Here is a 16,614-nt window from a genome sequence, read left to right as displayed (position 1 = left end):
TATCTAAAGTGATTAAATAGTACCTTGTTCCTTCAAGCACGTTAAGTACACATTCTTTGTGGTTTAATAAGTTATCTCTTGGTTAATTTGATTGTAATTTATGTTACATCGTCGCATGTTTGCTTTCTCCTTACCCAGGTTTTGTGGCGGACTAATTAAGGACATAAAGAGGAAAGCACCATTTTTTGCCAGTGATTTTTATGATGCTTTAAATATTCAGGCTCTATCAGCAACTCTCTTCATTTATCTGGCGACTGTAACTAATGCGATCACGTTCGGAGGACTGCTTGGGGATGCCACTGACAACATGCAGGTGGGTTGGGTTTGGGGGAAGACACAAATAGTACAGCCCAGATTGCCTTCCTTACCCTGCAGCTCAGCGAGAAGCAGATGGCCTTTCAGTTACTCAGCGTGATTTTCCTTTTTTTGCTGGATGCTGCGTTTTACTTTGCTTCTGGCCTGCTGCTGTATTTCCAACATTTTAGTAATTATAAAAATAGCTCGATGAAATCTGGCTTGAGTCACAAGTGGAGAAAAGAAGGGAAGGAAATGAGGATATACAAATCTATTTGGGCAAAAGCATATCAGCTGCTTTAATTTGGTTCAGGGCACAAGGTTTAGATCTTCTACTACCTTGAATGTGTGGACCATTTTGTTAAACTTGATGACCACGCTCTTTCCAGAAATACGTGGTCACCTTCATTGTACACCTGAGCCAACAGAATCATCAAAGGAGGGTAGATTTGCTTATCTGTCAGAGGAACTCAGTGTGAAGAAATACAGGATAAGATTTGTTTCTCCTATTTCCTAAATCTATTCTTTAAGCTGTAAAAACTCTGAATTGATTTTATTTTTTCTGAACCACAATACTTTGGTGACTTAGCAGGTGGCATTTGCCTACCTTTTGAATCAGTAATACTTAATGTTTTAGTGATAGGAAAAATACTTCAGATTCTCTTAGTTTATCAGAAAAACATGCACAAAACTACTTTTATTTGATCCAGACATTAAAAAAAAAGTAGGCATTGTGGGAGACATTGGACAGTGTAATGAGTGAAGGTGATAGTCTTATGTAAAGAACCAGATTAAAGCCCTTTTCTAATTCTGTCCTTCCTTTTTACGACTTATTACTGTTTAACCTATGTGACATTCCTCAGTGCTGCCAGCCAGCTTATTAAAAAAAGATAGCTGATTCCAAATGATTGCTTTTCTTCCACTTCTATTTTCTTCCTTGGCACATATATGTTTTAGATTTCTGCCTAAACACAAAAATAAGAAGGAGACTATCTTTATTGCTCCAAGTATAAAAGGAGAATCTATTTTGAACAAGTGTATTTAGTTTCTTGAGAGTATGTTTTATCTCTTAATGCTCATTTATTGCTGCATAGCATATTATCCAAAAGCTTAGGGGCTTGAAACAACCGTTTAAAAAAAAGGAGATGTGATTTTGACAGTAGCAAGAACAAAACCATCTTATCTTTCAGAATATAGACATTTTTTTGTGCAGTCTTAAAAAATATTTTTCAGTGTTATTTTGTATTAGTTTCAGGTATACAGCATAGTAGTTAGATAATTATATAATAAAAAGTGGTTCCCCAATATTTCAAGTACCCACCTGACACTGTACATAGTTATTATAAGATTATTGACTATATTCCCTCATGCTATACTATATCTGGGACTATTTTGAAATTACCAATCAGTACTTTTTAATCCCTTCACCTTTTTCACCCAGTCCCCCAGCCATGCTCCCCTCTGGCAGCCATCAGTCTGATCTCTGTTTCTATTTTGCTTGTTTATTTTTTGTGCAGATATTGTTTTCAACACTTTTATTTTCATGAATGTTCTTCTTATTGACAGAGAGACAGTATGATACTACCTTTGTGTTGTTTATTGCCTTAAATTTTAAAATAATTTAAAAAATTAAATTACAGTTTAAACTATGTAATTACATTAGTTTCCAGTGTACACCCCAATGATTAGACATTGCATAACTTACTAAGTTATCATCCTGATAAATTTTGTACCCACATAACACCATACATAGTTATCAGAATACTAGAGGCCCGGTGGGGGGGAGGAAGGGGTGGTGGTGTCCCTCAGCCCAGCCTGCACCCTCTCCAATATGTCCACATGGGAGCAGGATCTTTGACCACATGGGGGTAGCCATATTGTGTGTTGGAGTGATGGTCAATTATTGATATATACATGTAGATGTATGTATATACATATATACGTGTGTATACATATGCGCATGCACACACACATATGTATGTTGATTTGATCTCTGTTAAGAACCAAGGAGTGAGGTGGCCTGAGATGCTGAGGTACTCGGCATTGAGAGGGTATGAGCTGTAACCTGCAGAAGAGCTGATGCTCCAGCAGTGGAAGTCTTCTTGACTTGGCATCAGGACAACAAAGTGTTCTGTGGATTTGGTGGTAAGGCCCAGGTCATTTCACAAGTCTATGGCAGAGGTTGATTCGTTCCTTTGAAAATATTTACTTAATGTCTACTGTGTGCCAAACACTATTTTAAGTGCTGGGGCAACAGATAAGTGACCAAAATAGATAAGACTCCTCTTCTGACGGCATTTACAGTCTAGGGTGTTGATAGAGCTATCTGTTTCTCTGCCCCCGGGGAGATAACCATAGTGGTGTGTAGAGGGCTCATTTAAGCGGGGGAGGTCCTCTGGCTGTATTTGACCCTCTAAACAGTAGGTCAACATGAAGCAGCAAAGCATTGGTGCAGCCTGAAATAATCTTCAATTATATCGCATGTCTTTATAAATGTGGCAGTGGGTTATTCTCAACTGTACAATCTGCTGAAATGAGTCAACTGAAAGCAGTGCCCTTGCTTTTAAAGGCAGACAGCTCAGAGATGGTTCACATAGGGCCTTTATTGTCAAGCACAAATAGACACGGGCGCTGGGTAGAAACACGTTGTGAAAACACAGATGAGTCACTGCATGGCTGTTGTTTAAGCACACCCTTCCGCCAGTGTCTGTGCAGGAGGTCTTGCCTACTCAAAGACAGGAATTTACATTGAAGCATTTATTTCAGAGGTGAAATGTGTGTGTGTGTGTGTGTGTGTGTGTGTGTGTGTATAATAACCCCATGTATATAATAAGGTATATATATTTAATAATTCCATATACATTTACATGATATATATGTTTAACGTCCCCATCTATTTGTATACACACACACACACACACGCACACACACACACAACCCTCACTAGAAGAAAATCTGGGTAGCCTTATGGTTCATTTCCCATTTCCCATGGACCTGTGTTCAAAATAAGACAGTTAAAGCTATGCTGGCTCCAAGTATAACCAATTTATCATGGCCACATAGATGACTGTGCAATTTCCCCAACATGGCACTTAGACTGTGAGGCCTCTGCGGCTTCCAGAGTGAGTATTCACAGCTTGCTGGTTAAGCATGGGCGAAGTTTAGCTTGGGCTGTTAGGAGCAACTGAACCTCTTCATTAAGAGTTGACCTTATGTTCATTTAGGATCCAGCCCAGGCTGGTACTGTTTTCAGTTCTTAGAGTTTTATAAGAGTATAACCTTTCTGAGATCTATGAATTGTGCTGATACTTATTATATTCATATTACTCTTACCCTTTTCAGTAAGTCCCACTGTAATAACTCTCAGGTCCCCTACATGCTGTGAATTAAACAAGGGCTTTTTAGCTTCACCATCCTGAAAATTTGTCCTTCCCACAATTGAGTTCTGTGACTATCCATGTCAATTCACTGCATTATATTTACACTAGAGGCCTGGTGCATGAAATTTGTGTACTTGGGGGAGGGAGGTGTCCCTCAGCCCAGCCTGCACCCTCTCTAATCTGGGACTCCTTGGGGGATGTCTGACTTGGGGGTGGGGTGGGGGGGATGTTATATTACTCTCACAATCCGGGATTGCTGGCTCCCAACCACTCATCTGCCTGCCTGCCTGATTGCCCCTAACTGCTTCTGCCTGCTAGCCTGATCACCCCCTAACTGGTTTGGCTCAGAGAATAGAGTGTCAGTCTTCAGACTGAGGGGTCCCAGGTTCGATTCTGGTCGGGGGCATGTACAGCTAGGCCAGCCTGATCGATGCCTAGCTGCTCCCCTGCTGGCCTAATTGCCCCCAACTGCCCTCCCCTGCCAGCCCAATCTCCCTCAACTGCCCTCCCCTGCCGACCTGGTTGCCCCAACTGCCCTCCCCTGTTGGCCTTATCACCCACAACTACCCTCCCCTACTGACCATCTTGTATCAGCCATCTTTGACCACATGGGGGTGGCCATCTTGTGTGAGGGTGTGAAGGTTAATTTACATATTACCTCTTTATTATATAGGATAGTTTAGTTTTTAGGCAGGATACTGATATAGGGAACATTTTTTGATACTTAATGGCAAGTCTTTGTGTTATTTAAAAGTTGTTTAGCTTTAAGAAACAAAGAAAAGTATTTTTAACTTAAATCTATATTGTTAATTATAAATAACTGAGAATTATTTAGAGTGAAGAAATGAAAAAAGCTATTTTAATTTTTTCAAGAGTAAATATAACCCTATTTTCACAACCTTATAGCAAAAGAACACAGTAAGATTTTTAGAGTTCTGTGAATTTTGTGATATTTATGGAGCCCAATGTAGCACATTTTAAAGGAATTTGTCTCGTAATAAAGAACATTTATAGCTGGCATCTCCAAATTTGAGGCTTTATTTTAACATACTGCTGTGCTGAGAATACTTAATCAATCTGCTTAAGTTGGAAATATTTCTTATTCACATGACAGTCCTCGATGAGACAGACATTTCTTTATGAAGCTGATCTTGTACAATTTATAACAGCAAGGTTAAAGCCAATTGTTAATAACTTCACTATAGCCAGGGTTATCTAAATGTTGCAGTTACCTAAATGTTGCACTTTTGTACCAAAATCCATTTCTTCCTTAAAGTGAAAATGTGAGATGACATATTGTTTCCTTGAACTAGTCTTCTAAAATAGGGAGGTAGGCCGAAACCGGTTTGGCTCAGAAACTAGGAGCGTCAGTCTAAGGACCGAGGGGTCCCAGGTTCGATTCCCGTTAGGGGCATGTACATTGGTTGTGAGCACATCCCTAATAGGGGGTGTGCAGGAGGCAGCTGGTCGATGTTTCTCTCTCATCAACGTTTCTGGCTCTCTATCCTTCTCCCTTCCTCTCTGTGGAAAATCAATACAATATATATTTTAAAAAATAAAATAAATAAATAAAATAGGGAGGTAGTCTGAGCTGTTTGAGTAAGCAAAAGTAAATGTTTCTCACAAAGTAAGGGACTCTGCATTGTTCAGCTGCCTCCAAGGTCTGCTGGCCATTCCTTCTGCCAGGAAGGACTTGAAATCATTTGCTTCACTTCAGGTGCAGATTCTGAATTAAATCTGTTTGATTAAAGTTAAGCCATTTACGCCCAATTGGTGTGATTAAGCATTGACCTATGAACCAGAAGGTCACAGTTCAATTCCCTGTCAGGGTACATACCTGTGTTTTGGGCTCAAACCCCAGTGGGGTGTGTGAAGCAGCCAATCAATTATTCTCTCTCATCATTGATGTTTCTATCTCTCTCTGCCTCTTCCTTCCTCTCTGAAATGTGTGTGTGTGTGTGTGTGTGTGTGTGTGTGTGTGTGTATTTAAGTTGTTATTTATGACCAAATTTTACTTACCAGAATTTTGTTGTTTTTAAATTTGTTACTTCTATTTTCTTGATGATCAGAAAATGATAGTAATTAGGCTGGTTGGGGATGCCAAATGTTGAAAATTTCTAGAATTATTTTGCATTTGGCTTAAAATTAGTTTGAAATAACTTTATTTTTGTAAGATGTAATTATGCATTGTAGAAAATGCAAGCAACACAGTAAAACTAGGTAGAAAGTAATTTTCCCTTATACTTATCACCCAGAAATAAGCATTATTAATTTTTTCATGAACACCTTCCTATACATTTTGCAATGCATGTACAGTTTGCTGAATAAGATTTTATATAAATGAGATCATAAATACATTATTTCAAAGCATGATTTATTGGAAGTCTTTTCACTTCAATATGGATCTTAAGAATCATTTTTAATGACTACATCTATTTGTACACATGATACATGTGCTATAATTTACTTAATAAATTCCCTATTAGTAGATTTTCAGTTTTCCAAAATTTTCTCATCTATAAACAAAGGTTTTATGCCAATTTATACTTCTATCAATGGACAAGAGTACCCACTTGTCTACAGCCTTGCACAAATAGGATTTCTCATTTTTGTTATTCTGAGGGTTGAAAAATGATAGCTCATTCATTTTGGTTCAAATTTATTTTTAATTTTAGTAGGGGTGAATATCCTTTCACCTTTTTATTGATTACCTTTTTCTTTTTATTCCAACGCAAGTATATGCTTGTTGATTTTAGAGAGTGGGGGGAGGGAGAGAGAAAGAGAGAGAGAAACATCAATGTGAGAGAGAACATTGATTGATTGCCTTCCTTACATGCCCTGATGAGGGATGGAACCCCCAACCTATGTATGTGCCCTGATTGAGAATAGAACCTGCAAAGTCAGGCAGGCTATCTATTCTTATTTATATTTGTGTCCTTGCTGTATTTTCCCATTACCCATTTGGTTTTTTTCCCATTGACTTGTTCAAAACTTATGTAATAAGGATATTTTCCTTTGCTTCTCAGAAGTACCACAAATATATTTTCCTAGACTTACTGTATGCCTTCTAACCTTATTTATGATTTTTTTTGCTATATAGATTCTAACTTTTATGTAGTAAAAATCCTCAATGTTTTATAGTTTCTTATTTTCATAATATATTTAGAGAGGTTTCCCTACCCTAGGATCAGAAAAATATTTACCCACATATCTTAGGTCTTTAATGTTTTCCTTTGAATTTTTTATCCATCTGGAATTGATTTTTGTGTAAGGTTATAGAGGCACTTGATGTTTGGGCACTTCAGATGATCTAGTTACATATTCACAGCTCTTCAAACAAAAAGACATTGTAAAGCCTCCCTGTTTTGTCAGTCTGTTCTGTTAGGCTTGGAGTTGAAGTTCTTTTGGCTCATAGTTTTCTTCAAGTGGGGATCTAATTTGTCTTTCAAGTCTTCCCTCTTTTTAGGTTCCTGCTGGGCATTGTGAGGAGAAATCCTATTTATGACGACAAAGCACTTTTAGACAGAGTAGGTGGCAGTAAGGATTTGGCAGCTGCAATGTCAGGACAGAACTCACTGATTTATAGGCTGGAGCTACTCAGGTGAAATAAAAAATGAGGGTTGGATATCCAATCTCCTCCCCCCATGTAGATGAATGGTTGGTGTAACTTAGCCTTAACTATTCTAGCAGTGGTTCATATTTTGAAGAGGGGGATAAGGTTGCTTGAATGCGACTCAAAATTGAGGACTGTGAGAATCAGCTGGAGAACTTTGAAAGCTTGCTGATTCCCTAGGCCTGATCTTCTGAGGTTATGATTCAATTTTTCACGGTAGAGATAAAATATACACTCCTTTATTTTTTTTCTTTAAAACTTTTCTCAGATACTTCGCATATGCCTAAAATTTTATTATATACTTGTATCATTTCTCTCTCATTTTGATCATATGGCTTGGATTCTGCTGGGATCTTGGCATCAAAACTGCAGATAACAGCACTCACTGCCTATGTCCTACAGTGATATTTAACTGGCATTAGGCTGCATCATTTTTCTTGGCTAAATTTCAGAATCAAAGACTTATCTAAAGAAATTTAATTTTATTATTCAACATTCTACACAGTTTGCATAAGTTAACACTGACAGGGACTAGATTTTCTCTCTTCTTGGTTGGAAACATTTTAGTGTTGTTGATTTTAAAGCTTGAATATAATAATAATGTTGGCAAATTCTTTACCATTTTCTGACACGAACATGTTTTATTTTTCAAGTTTCACTTGGTTAAAAGTTGTTAACGACATAGAAAATTCTTTGTTTTGGGAGGTAGTTGTGCCATTTTTCTCTTTCTGTTATTACCATTCAATAATCACGGGAACTAACATTTTACCGTATCTCTACTTTATTCTTAGTTCTCTATATATTACTAGAGGCCCGTTGCACAAAGATTTGTGCAATAGGCCTTCCTTCCACTGGCTGCCAGCACCAGTTTTCTTCTGGTACCTGGGACCCAGTCCTTTCTGGCCGCTGCCTTCCATCTTTGTTCCAGCTGGCTGGAGTCTTTGCTCAGGCCAGAGCCTTCAGTCTTCTCTGCTCGGGCCAAAGCACCACTCCTGTAGCTCCTTCTGCCCCCAGCATCATAATAGATGTTCCACCCTACCCAGCAGCTCTGTACCTGCATATGCAAATGAACCAGCCATCTTTGGTGGGTTAATTTGCATAACCACTCCTCGTTGGCTGTCAGGTGTCACGGAGGTACGGTCAATTTGCATATTCCCCTTTTATTACTGTAGATTTTCTTATTTAGTCCAAATGATTATCCTGTAAATAGCCATCTATGTTCCAGAAGAGAGAATTAGGAGTTAGAGAGTCTAGTGACAGGTAGAGCAGATATTTAAATCCAGATATTCCTGACTCCAAGATATGCTGTTTGTGCTGAGCCACCTGGAAGTGACCTTGGACCTCATCTAGCTCAACTTCACCTTAACATCTAAATAAATACATTATGTCTATATTGCTATTCATCAAAAGTGTATTACCTGCCAGTGGCTATGCTAAGCACTTTATATACATTATCTAACCTACTACATATATTAAGCAATAGAGAGATTAAGTCACTAGCTTAAAGTGACCAGATAGTTACTTAATGGTACAGTCTACAGGTAAACTTGAGATTGTCTGAATCCCGAGTCCATGGTTAAACTATATCAGCTCGATGTTTTTCTGAAACATGAAAAAACTAAATTTGACAAGGTTAAGTGACAGTCCCAAGATCATCAGCTCTTTGGTGGCAGAACAAAGTTCAGACTCTGGATTTGCTGCCTGCCAGTTGTTTGTGTTCCTTCTACTGTTTTGCAGTGGGTAATGCTTGATCAGAAATGACATCCTGTATAATAAAGAGGTAATATGCAAATTGTCCATCACTCCAACACACAAAATGGCCGCCCCATGTGATCAGAGATGGCCACCCCCATGTGGACACAAAATGACTGCCACAAGATGGCCAGCAGAGGAAGGCAGCTATGGGAGATCAGGCTAGTAGGCTAGTAGGGGAGGACAGTTAGGGGTGACCAGGCTGGCAGGGGAGGGCAGTAAGGGGCAACCAGGCTGGCAAGGGAGGGCAGTTAGGGATGACTGGGCCAGCAGGGGAGGGCAGTTGGCGGTGACCAGGATGGCAGGGGAGCACAGTTAGGGGTGACCAGACCTGCAGGGGAGGGCAGTTAGGGGCAATCAGGCTGACAGGGGAGCATTAGGCATTGATCAGGCTGGCAGGGGAGTGGTTAGGAGGTGATCAGGCTGTCAGGCAGAAGTGGTTAGGGGCAATCAGGCAGGCAGGCAGGTGAGCAGTTGGGAGCCAGCAGTCCTGGATTGTGTGAGGGATTGCCCATTTAGGCCTATTTCACCAGGATCGGGCCTAAATGGGCAGTCGGACATCCCTTGAGGGGTCCCAGAGCATGCAGGCTGGGCTGGGCTGAGGGACACCCCCCCCCCACCCCCGTGCACAAATTTTGTGCACTGGGCTTCTAGTACTAGTATAATAAATCCTAGCAAAAATGGGGTTGGAGTACCTTATGGCACCTGATTCTTCTACACATCTGAGTTCAGCCATCTGCATTCTCACGAGTTGCTTGAGGGTTTGTTCATCTGTGGGAAATAAGGTATAGAAGTATCTTTATGAGTCCTAGCTACTAAAATTATGCACATCCACTCATTATTTTTCTTTTTTATATCAGTGAACACTGAATATAGTAAATCAGAAAAGAGATTTCTAATAGTTCACTTTATAAATTGCTTTCAATTCTAGGTACAATTAAATTAAAGGTATTCATTGCATGAGGTTGTGTTTTGTTTTGTTTGTTTTTTTAAATTTCTGTATTGTCAAGAGTAACATGTCAAAATATGGTGAAAATAGTTTTTTTCTCAGAAATGCTGGAAGCATCTCTAAGTTCAAGCAAGTTTCTTTCCAGTGCAGTGTGTATAATTAATCACCTTTCTCTGTTTCAAAATTGTCAGCCACAGAATGGAAACTTTAGCACTTACCAAAGGATCAAGTACTGAAATAAAAATAATCTGCCTTTTAGTTGTCACATGGCATCCATAAATCAAAGCCATTTTCTGGAAGAAAGTATCTGTTATCTTTACTGAATGTGCAGCCATGGCTATTGACCTATGATAAGTGGAACAAAGGGTGTGATTTGGGCATTTCTTCTTGGATTCCTGTAGCACTTCCCAGGTGCCTGCAGAGCACGTGAAATATAGTGTATAGCATGATGGGAGGAAGAAAAACAGGACCCTAGGAGGCCCTGTTCCCTACCCTCACAATTACTAATGGTGATGTCAGACCAAGTAGAGAGTCTTAGTATCACATTCCTCCTTCCTTCCTTCATGTTCTCTTTTGCACCCAGGCCGTGCTGTATATTGACCCAACAGTAGTAATGAAAAATAGGCACCCCATGCTTGATAAAGAATAATGCAGGCAAAAAAAAAAACCTTTGCCTGCCGAGGCCGGTTTGGCTCAGTGGATGGAGTGTCGGCTTGCAGACTGAAGGGTCCCAGGTTCGATTCCGGTCAAGGGCATGTGACTTGGTTGCGGGCACGTCCCTGGTGGGGGGTGTGCAAGAGACAGCTGATCGATGATTCTGTGTCATTGATGTTTCTGACTCTCCGTCCCTGTCTCTTCCTCTCTGTAAAAAAAAAAAAAACACACACACACACACACACAAAAAAAAAACATTTGCCTATCACATGTACCCAGTACAGCGTGTCCCACCACATGGAGCATTCCAGTCCTACCCTTTCATGTTACACACATTGAAGTAAGTTGTGAAAAGGAAAGATAGATGACAAAGACCCCAATGTCGATGCACAAGGAGTAGAAAATTGAATGCCCAAGGAAATCCTAGTCACAGACACATCTTTTCTCCTTGCTGAGGGTGACGTTGTGGATTGAAAGACTTTTGCCTCATTATTGTGTCAAATGTAGATTTGTTCATTCATTTAACCTCCTGAAACTCAGTATCTTCACATGTAAGAGATCAAGACTGATACCAATTGGTTGGGCACAAATTAGTCTCTGCATGAATGCTGCCTGGTTCTGCCCCTTGCTTGTTATTCTGCTCCCGGTCCCTCTGAGGAAGAAAGGAGTGGGCACTTTGATTATATATGGATTGGCTATAAAGTAAGATGGCACCCTTCATCCACGCAGTAGATTTCATATCCCTGGAAACAGGGTCTCTTTCTGCCAGACTTCTTAGATAGAAGAAGAAATTGTTTCAGGGTGTGTATACTCTTTGTGTGAAAAGCCAGTCTTATGGCTTGTCATCCCTATCCCCACCCCAGCTCCATTGGTACAGAGTGCTATGCTAAAGGATTTGTGTCTGTTTTCTGAATTAAACCCCATCTACAGAAGAGAAGGATGTGCTATTGTTAATGTTGTTTTAAGGAGATGATTACTGGCTCTGAAAAAAAATGTGCTCAGTAATTCTATGTAATAAAAATCCTCTCTTGATAAGGTCCTGTCTGACATTTATAAACGGACCTTTTTCAAATAAACGTGGACTTCTCTAACTGAAGTTTGAAATGATGAAAAATATAAGAAACAGGGTAGTTTGCCACCATCTAAGGCATTGGGCCCAAATGATGCTATTCAGTTAGCATCATTTTGTAAATTGGTGATTCTTTGTAGCTCATTTATCTTTGCTCTTGTTTTGCTAAAGGAAAATAATGGGTTGATTTCCAAAGATGTAACTACAGTGAAATGTGGCCACAAAGGTTTAGCTATGATGTCCTGCACATATATTTCCCCTAAGATAAAGTAAACAGAAGCACCTAAGTTGGCATTGGACAGAGAATACATAATAAGAATATTTTTGGAATTGATGTCCTAGAGATTGTAGGTTGGAGGGCAATTTATTTTGTTTTTCCCCTTTGCTCCTCTCTTCACTTAAAAAGCTTTCCTCTAAAAAGCAGCATTTGTGCATAAAATGTAACTGCTTATAAGTACCAGCTACGTGCAAGGTGAAATCAGGCTAAAACAAACCCTGAAGGTAACACCATCAAACACTAAAACACCATCCAAAGGGCTGCATCTCTTCTCCCGCTGGGTGGGGTTGTATAATGTGATTTTATGTGCAGAAGATTCAGATAATATTTTCAGAATGGGTCAGAGTCACCTTCCGCCTTCTGTAGTCAACCACCTGTCATTTTAGCCACTTTGTTCTTTGAGTAATTCAGCCATTGGGGTAGGGAGGGCTGACTAAGCCGCATGCATGGTAAAATAAATGATGATATTCGTATTGATAAGAATCTGTTTGTTGGTATCTGCTTGCTATGTTTGCAAGGCCCTGTGGTTTAATTTCCTTAGTGACGCCAACACGAGCAGAGAAACGCCATGCGGTTTGACACCTGTGTGTTTTCCTCCTCCTAGGGCGTGTTGGAGAGCTTCCTGGGCACAGCCGTCTCTGGAGCCATCTTCTGCCTCTTCGCCGGTCAGCCGCTCACCATTCTGAGCAGCACGGGGCCTGTTCTGGTGTTTGAGAGGCTTCTATTTAATTTCAGCAAGTATGTGCAGACACATCTAATTGTAGATTGGGACTGTTTGACTGCAGAACATTTGTGGTCTAGATGGAGCATAATTCCGAACACCAAAATTTGGGAATTGTCAGCCGTGGAGGGGGAAGGACCCTGAGAGGATAGGTAGTCCAGTAGTTATTTTGCATCTGATTCGATGAGGCCCATGCCTCCCCCATTCATGTTTGGGCTCCTTTACCCTCTGACTTCCACGCTGGGTTTGGTGGAGTGGGGAGCACTCACAGGACAGGAATGAAGAGAGATCAGGATATGTGTCTGCCTCCCCCACTTCACCGTCTCGGCTTAGCACCCTTGCCTGGCACTGGCTGGTCCCTTGAGTTCAGCCCCTGTAGGTAGCTCCTCCACCCTGGCTGTAGACCTCAGCAGGCTCTGGGGACTCTATTCTTTCCTTGGTCTTTTCAAACCAGGAGGTAGGAATGGCTTCTTGATCTTGCCGGTCCCTGTAAATAGCCCATTTATTAAATCAGAAACCCATTTGAAAATGACTTCTGGTTCCTGCCATGATCCTGACTGACACACCAGAGACAGGAAATGTCTTGTTCAAGGTCACATGGCTCATGCATGAACGAGACTGGCTGCTCGTGTGGTCCTCTGCCCCTAACCTCCACTACAGTGCTAAAGATGCCTTGTAGCACTCAGCTGAGTAATAACTAACATTTGTTGAGTGCTGACCATGTCCCAGGCATTATCTTATGTGCATTACATATACTCCCTCATTTAATTCTGGTAGCAGCCCTATGAGGTAGGGCCGTGTTCTGCTTGATCGATGAGAAAGCTGGTGTGGTGTGGGTAAGTGGATTGCCGACGGTTACATCACCAGTCATTGGCTGGGCTGGGAAAGGAGTCCTTGCTTTCTGACTTCGTAGCATCCAGCTCTTACAGAATCACTAGACATACTAATGGGCATGATAATTATGATATGAATATGTTTTTTTTAGAAATTGGTGGATCATTGATTTGAGAAAATCAAATTACGCAAATTATCCAAGTGGCCACATTAGCACACAAATGGGTTTGAAATAAAATTTGGTATTCCAGCCTCTTTCTAATGAACTTAATACCTTCAAGAGAGAATTGCCTTTCCTGGCCGATCTCAACCCTTAAACAGATTGAGTAATTTCATAAAGCTTGCTATTTTTACTCCATGTTGGAATTTCCATATTACATTATTACACATTTTTAGTATTTTAATGTTAGAAATGTCATTACTTATACCTCAGGAGGGGATGAGGACTTAAAATTAGGGGTTTGAAAACTGGGTTGAGAATGTCAGCGAGTGTCTTTTGAGAATTTGAAGTTCTACATTTTAAATAATGTTGTGAGTTTTCTCTAGCTCATTACTACCCATCCCTCCTCTCTTATAATTCTCAGAAAGACATTGGAAAGAATTCTGTTCATGTCAGTTTATAGAAAGAGTCAAACAGTCTTTATATGTTTAAGAAAACATTGTGTGAGACAAGAGAGCTTTTGTGGAAAGATTAAACAAGCATGTACTATAAACAGGAACAAACATGCACAACCGTTGCGGAAAGATTTATAGGATGCAATGTGATCAGAGCCTTAATCTACAGAAAATGTTTGTATCTCAGTTTACTTTAGATAATTGAAAGAGAGAGATTATTTCCTTTCACTAAGTTCCTTTCTCACTTTCCCTTCTGTTTCATCATAATTGGTAACATAAACATAGTTCCAAGTGATTTATTGGAAAACAGTTGTAAAGCAGCAAGAAACCTTATAAGTCAGTGATGGATTTAAAGTGAGGTTTCTCAAATGTTTCCTGTTGTGGCAATCCTTATTTTATTTACAGTGCTGTATCATTTACTTAACTATTATAATGAGAGTGCTAATATTTTGTCTACATGCAGAGTATTTGTCTAGATGGATATTCCCCAAAGTGTGTTTCATCAATTAGTAGTCCCATGGATACTCCATGAAAAAAAAAAACAAAAAAAAAACCTAATAAGTCTGGGAAATGCTGTAAATTATATCTGCCTCTTGGCAGTTCACTTTATATGTTAGCTTATGAAGGGATCTGAGAAATCCTTCAGTGCAGAAACTGTTCTACTCTGTCTTTCCCAGACTTTCCCCAACATATTTTATAATTTTTTGAGAAATAGTTGAATTCTTGTTTTGTAGGTTCAGTGGGCTCATACAGTAACTCTACATAATCCACAGATTTTCTCTGTCACAGGATATAGATTTGAATCTTTGCCCTGCAAAGTGGAGAATCACAAAAAAAAAAAAAAATGTGAGTGATATGTGCTGTCACCTTTTAAAATTAGTAACAGAATGAAGGAAAGAGCTCACAACTGTCTCCCAATTTCTGCCTTCTCTTTTGCATTATTTTTGTACATTGTATCCCAATAATACAGAAATAGATGATTGGACAAGGCCACCCACATTATGGAAAGAGAGATGGAAACATCTTTGAGGGAGGAACATTCATTGGCTGCCTCCCACACGCCCCCTACTGGGGACTGAGCCCAAGACTCAGGCATGCGCCCTGACCAGAAATCTAACCATGACCTCCTGGTTTATAGGTTAATGCTCAACCACTGAGCCATGCCAGCCAAGCAAGGAATGATTTCTTTATGGTAGCATAATGATATCACTAGACCAAATCCTTAAACTTGATATTTTCTGGAAAACAAATCAAGAATGAGCTTTTATCTAGGGGCTCAATGTAATCTTGAAATGTTGGCAATCTTTCTGCAGACATTCGGTAGTTGTATATTATTTTTTTGTGATCACTGGAGACGGAGTCTAACATTTCTTTCTCCTTTTCAGGGACCATGGTTTTGACTATTTGGAGTTTCGCCTGTGGATTGGCCTGTGGTCAGCCTTTCTGTGCTTCATTTTGGTGGCCACCGATGCCAGCTTCTTGGTTCAGTACTTTACTCGCTTCACTGAGGAGGGCTTCTCTTCTCTGATTAGCTTCATCTTTATCTACGATGCTTTCAAGAAGATGATCAAGCTAGCCTATTACTACCCCATCAACTCTGACTTCAGAGTGGGCTACAATACTCACTTCTCCTGTGCCTGTATGCCACCCGACCCAGGTGAGGACACCGTGGGCAGCATCGGTGTTTGCCTGGTGGTTGGAGGAAGGTGTGGGGTTCATGCGTGCAAGCTTTCAGCATGGGGTTGTGACCCTCAGGAAGGGGTTTGTTTTATTTTCTCTTTGAGACCATCCTGTTGAATTTGAAGTGTCGTTGCCTGAGGTATCTTAGCCATGTGATTCCACGTGACTGGAATCAGCTCTAGAATCTGAACATAACCAGCTCAGTACTTTAAAATTAACTCAAACTGCATTAGTTTCAAGGAAATTGTGTGTGAGTTATTAGTAGTCTTATCTGATAGGTGAGGAAAGCAGGTACATACATTAACGGATACAAGGACCAGGCTAATCTAGACCTCTGAGCATCTGTCCCATATTTCACTGCTCCTTTATTGCTACGGGAATCTCTTCCTTTAAGGAAACTCAAAATAGATTGTTTTAAGCCTATAGAAGAAGCAAAGAAGACACTAATTCACTTTGTATATCTGAATCATAAAATTAAAAATAAATGCAGACTGGAGTCACCTGGCAGTAAAATAGAGCCTTAATGTTCATCTCTGTTAGACAACATAAATAAAAAAAGGAGAGGAAAAGAACAAACAAAAGAAAAAAAGAAAAGGAATTATATCAGAGATTTATACTCTAGAGTCAGGAAAAACATAAAAGTAAAATTAACTTCTGGATAAGAAATATGATTCTGTACATCTTAGCACTTTAATATCCATCTTGTCAAACCTGGGAACTTTTTCACACACAAAAAAAGTGTTCAACACTTGGTCTTTGAAAAAATTTCTAGTAGT

At 39.9% G+C, this 16,614-nt stretch overlaps 1 protein-coding gene across 5 annotated transcripts in view; it reads left to right on the top strand.

The window, feature by feature from the left end:
- The window catches only part of SLC4A4 (solute carrier family 4 member 4), a 323,102-nt gene that overhangs the window by 243,888 nt on the left and 62,600 nt on the right, over positions 1 to 16,614 (top strand). For all 5 annotated transcript variants that reach the window (XM_084889751.1, XM_084889749.1, XM_084889747.1 and 2 more), the window contains exons 12-14: positions 139 to 313; positions 12,593 to 12,726; positions 15,544 to 15,815. In XM_084889751.1, the coding sequence (XP_084745877.1) occupies positions 139 to 313; positions 12,593 to 12,726; positions 15,544 to 15,815 (581 nt within the window). The remainder of the gene's footprint in view (positions 1 to 138; positions 314 to 12,592; positions 12,727 to 15,543; positions 15,816 to 16,614) is intronic.

Source organism: Pipistrellus hanaki (assembly GCF_964339955.1).
Source record: "Pipistrellus hanaki genome assembly, chromosome: 1".
Lineage (NCBI taxonomy): Eukaryota > Metazoa > Chordata > Mammalia > Chiroptera > Vespertilionidae > Pipistrellus > Pipistrellus hanaki.
Note: the sequence above shows the minus strand (reverse complement) of the source record. Positions and strands in the feature narration are given on the sequence as shown.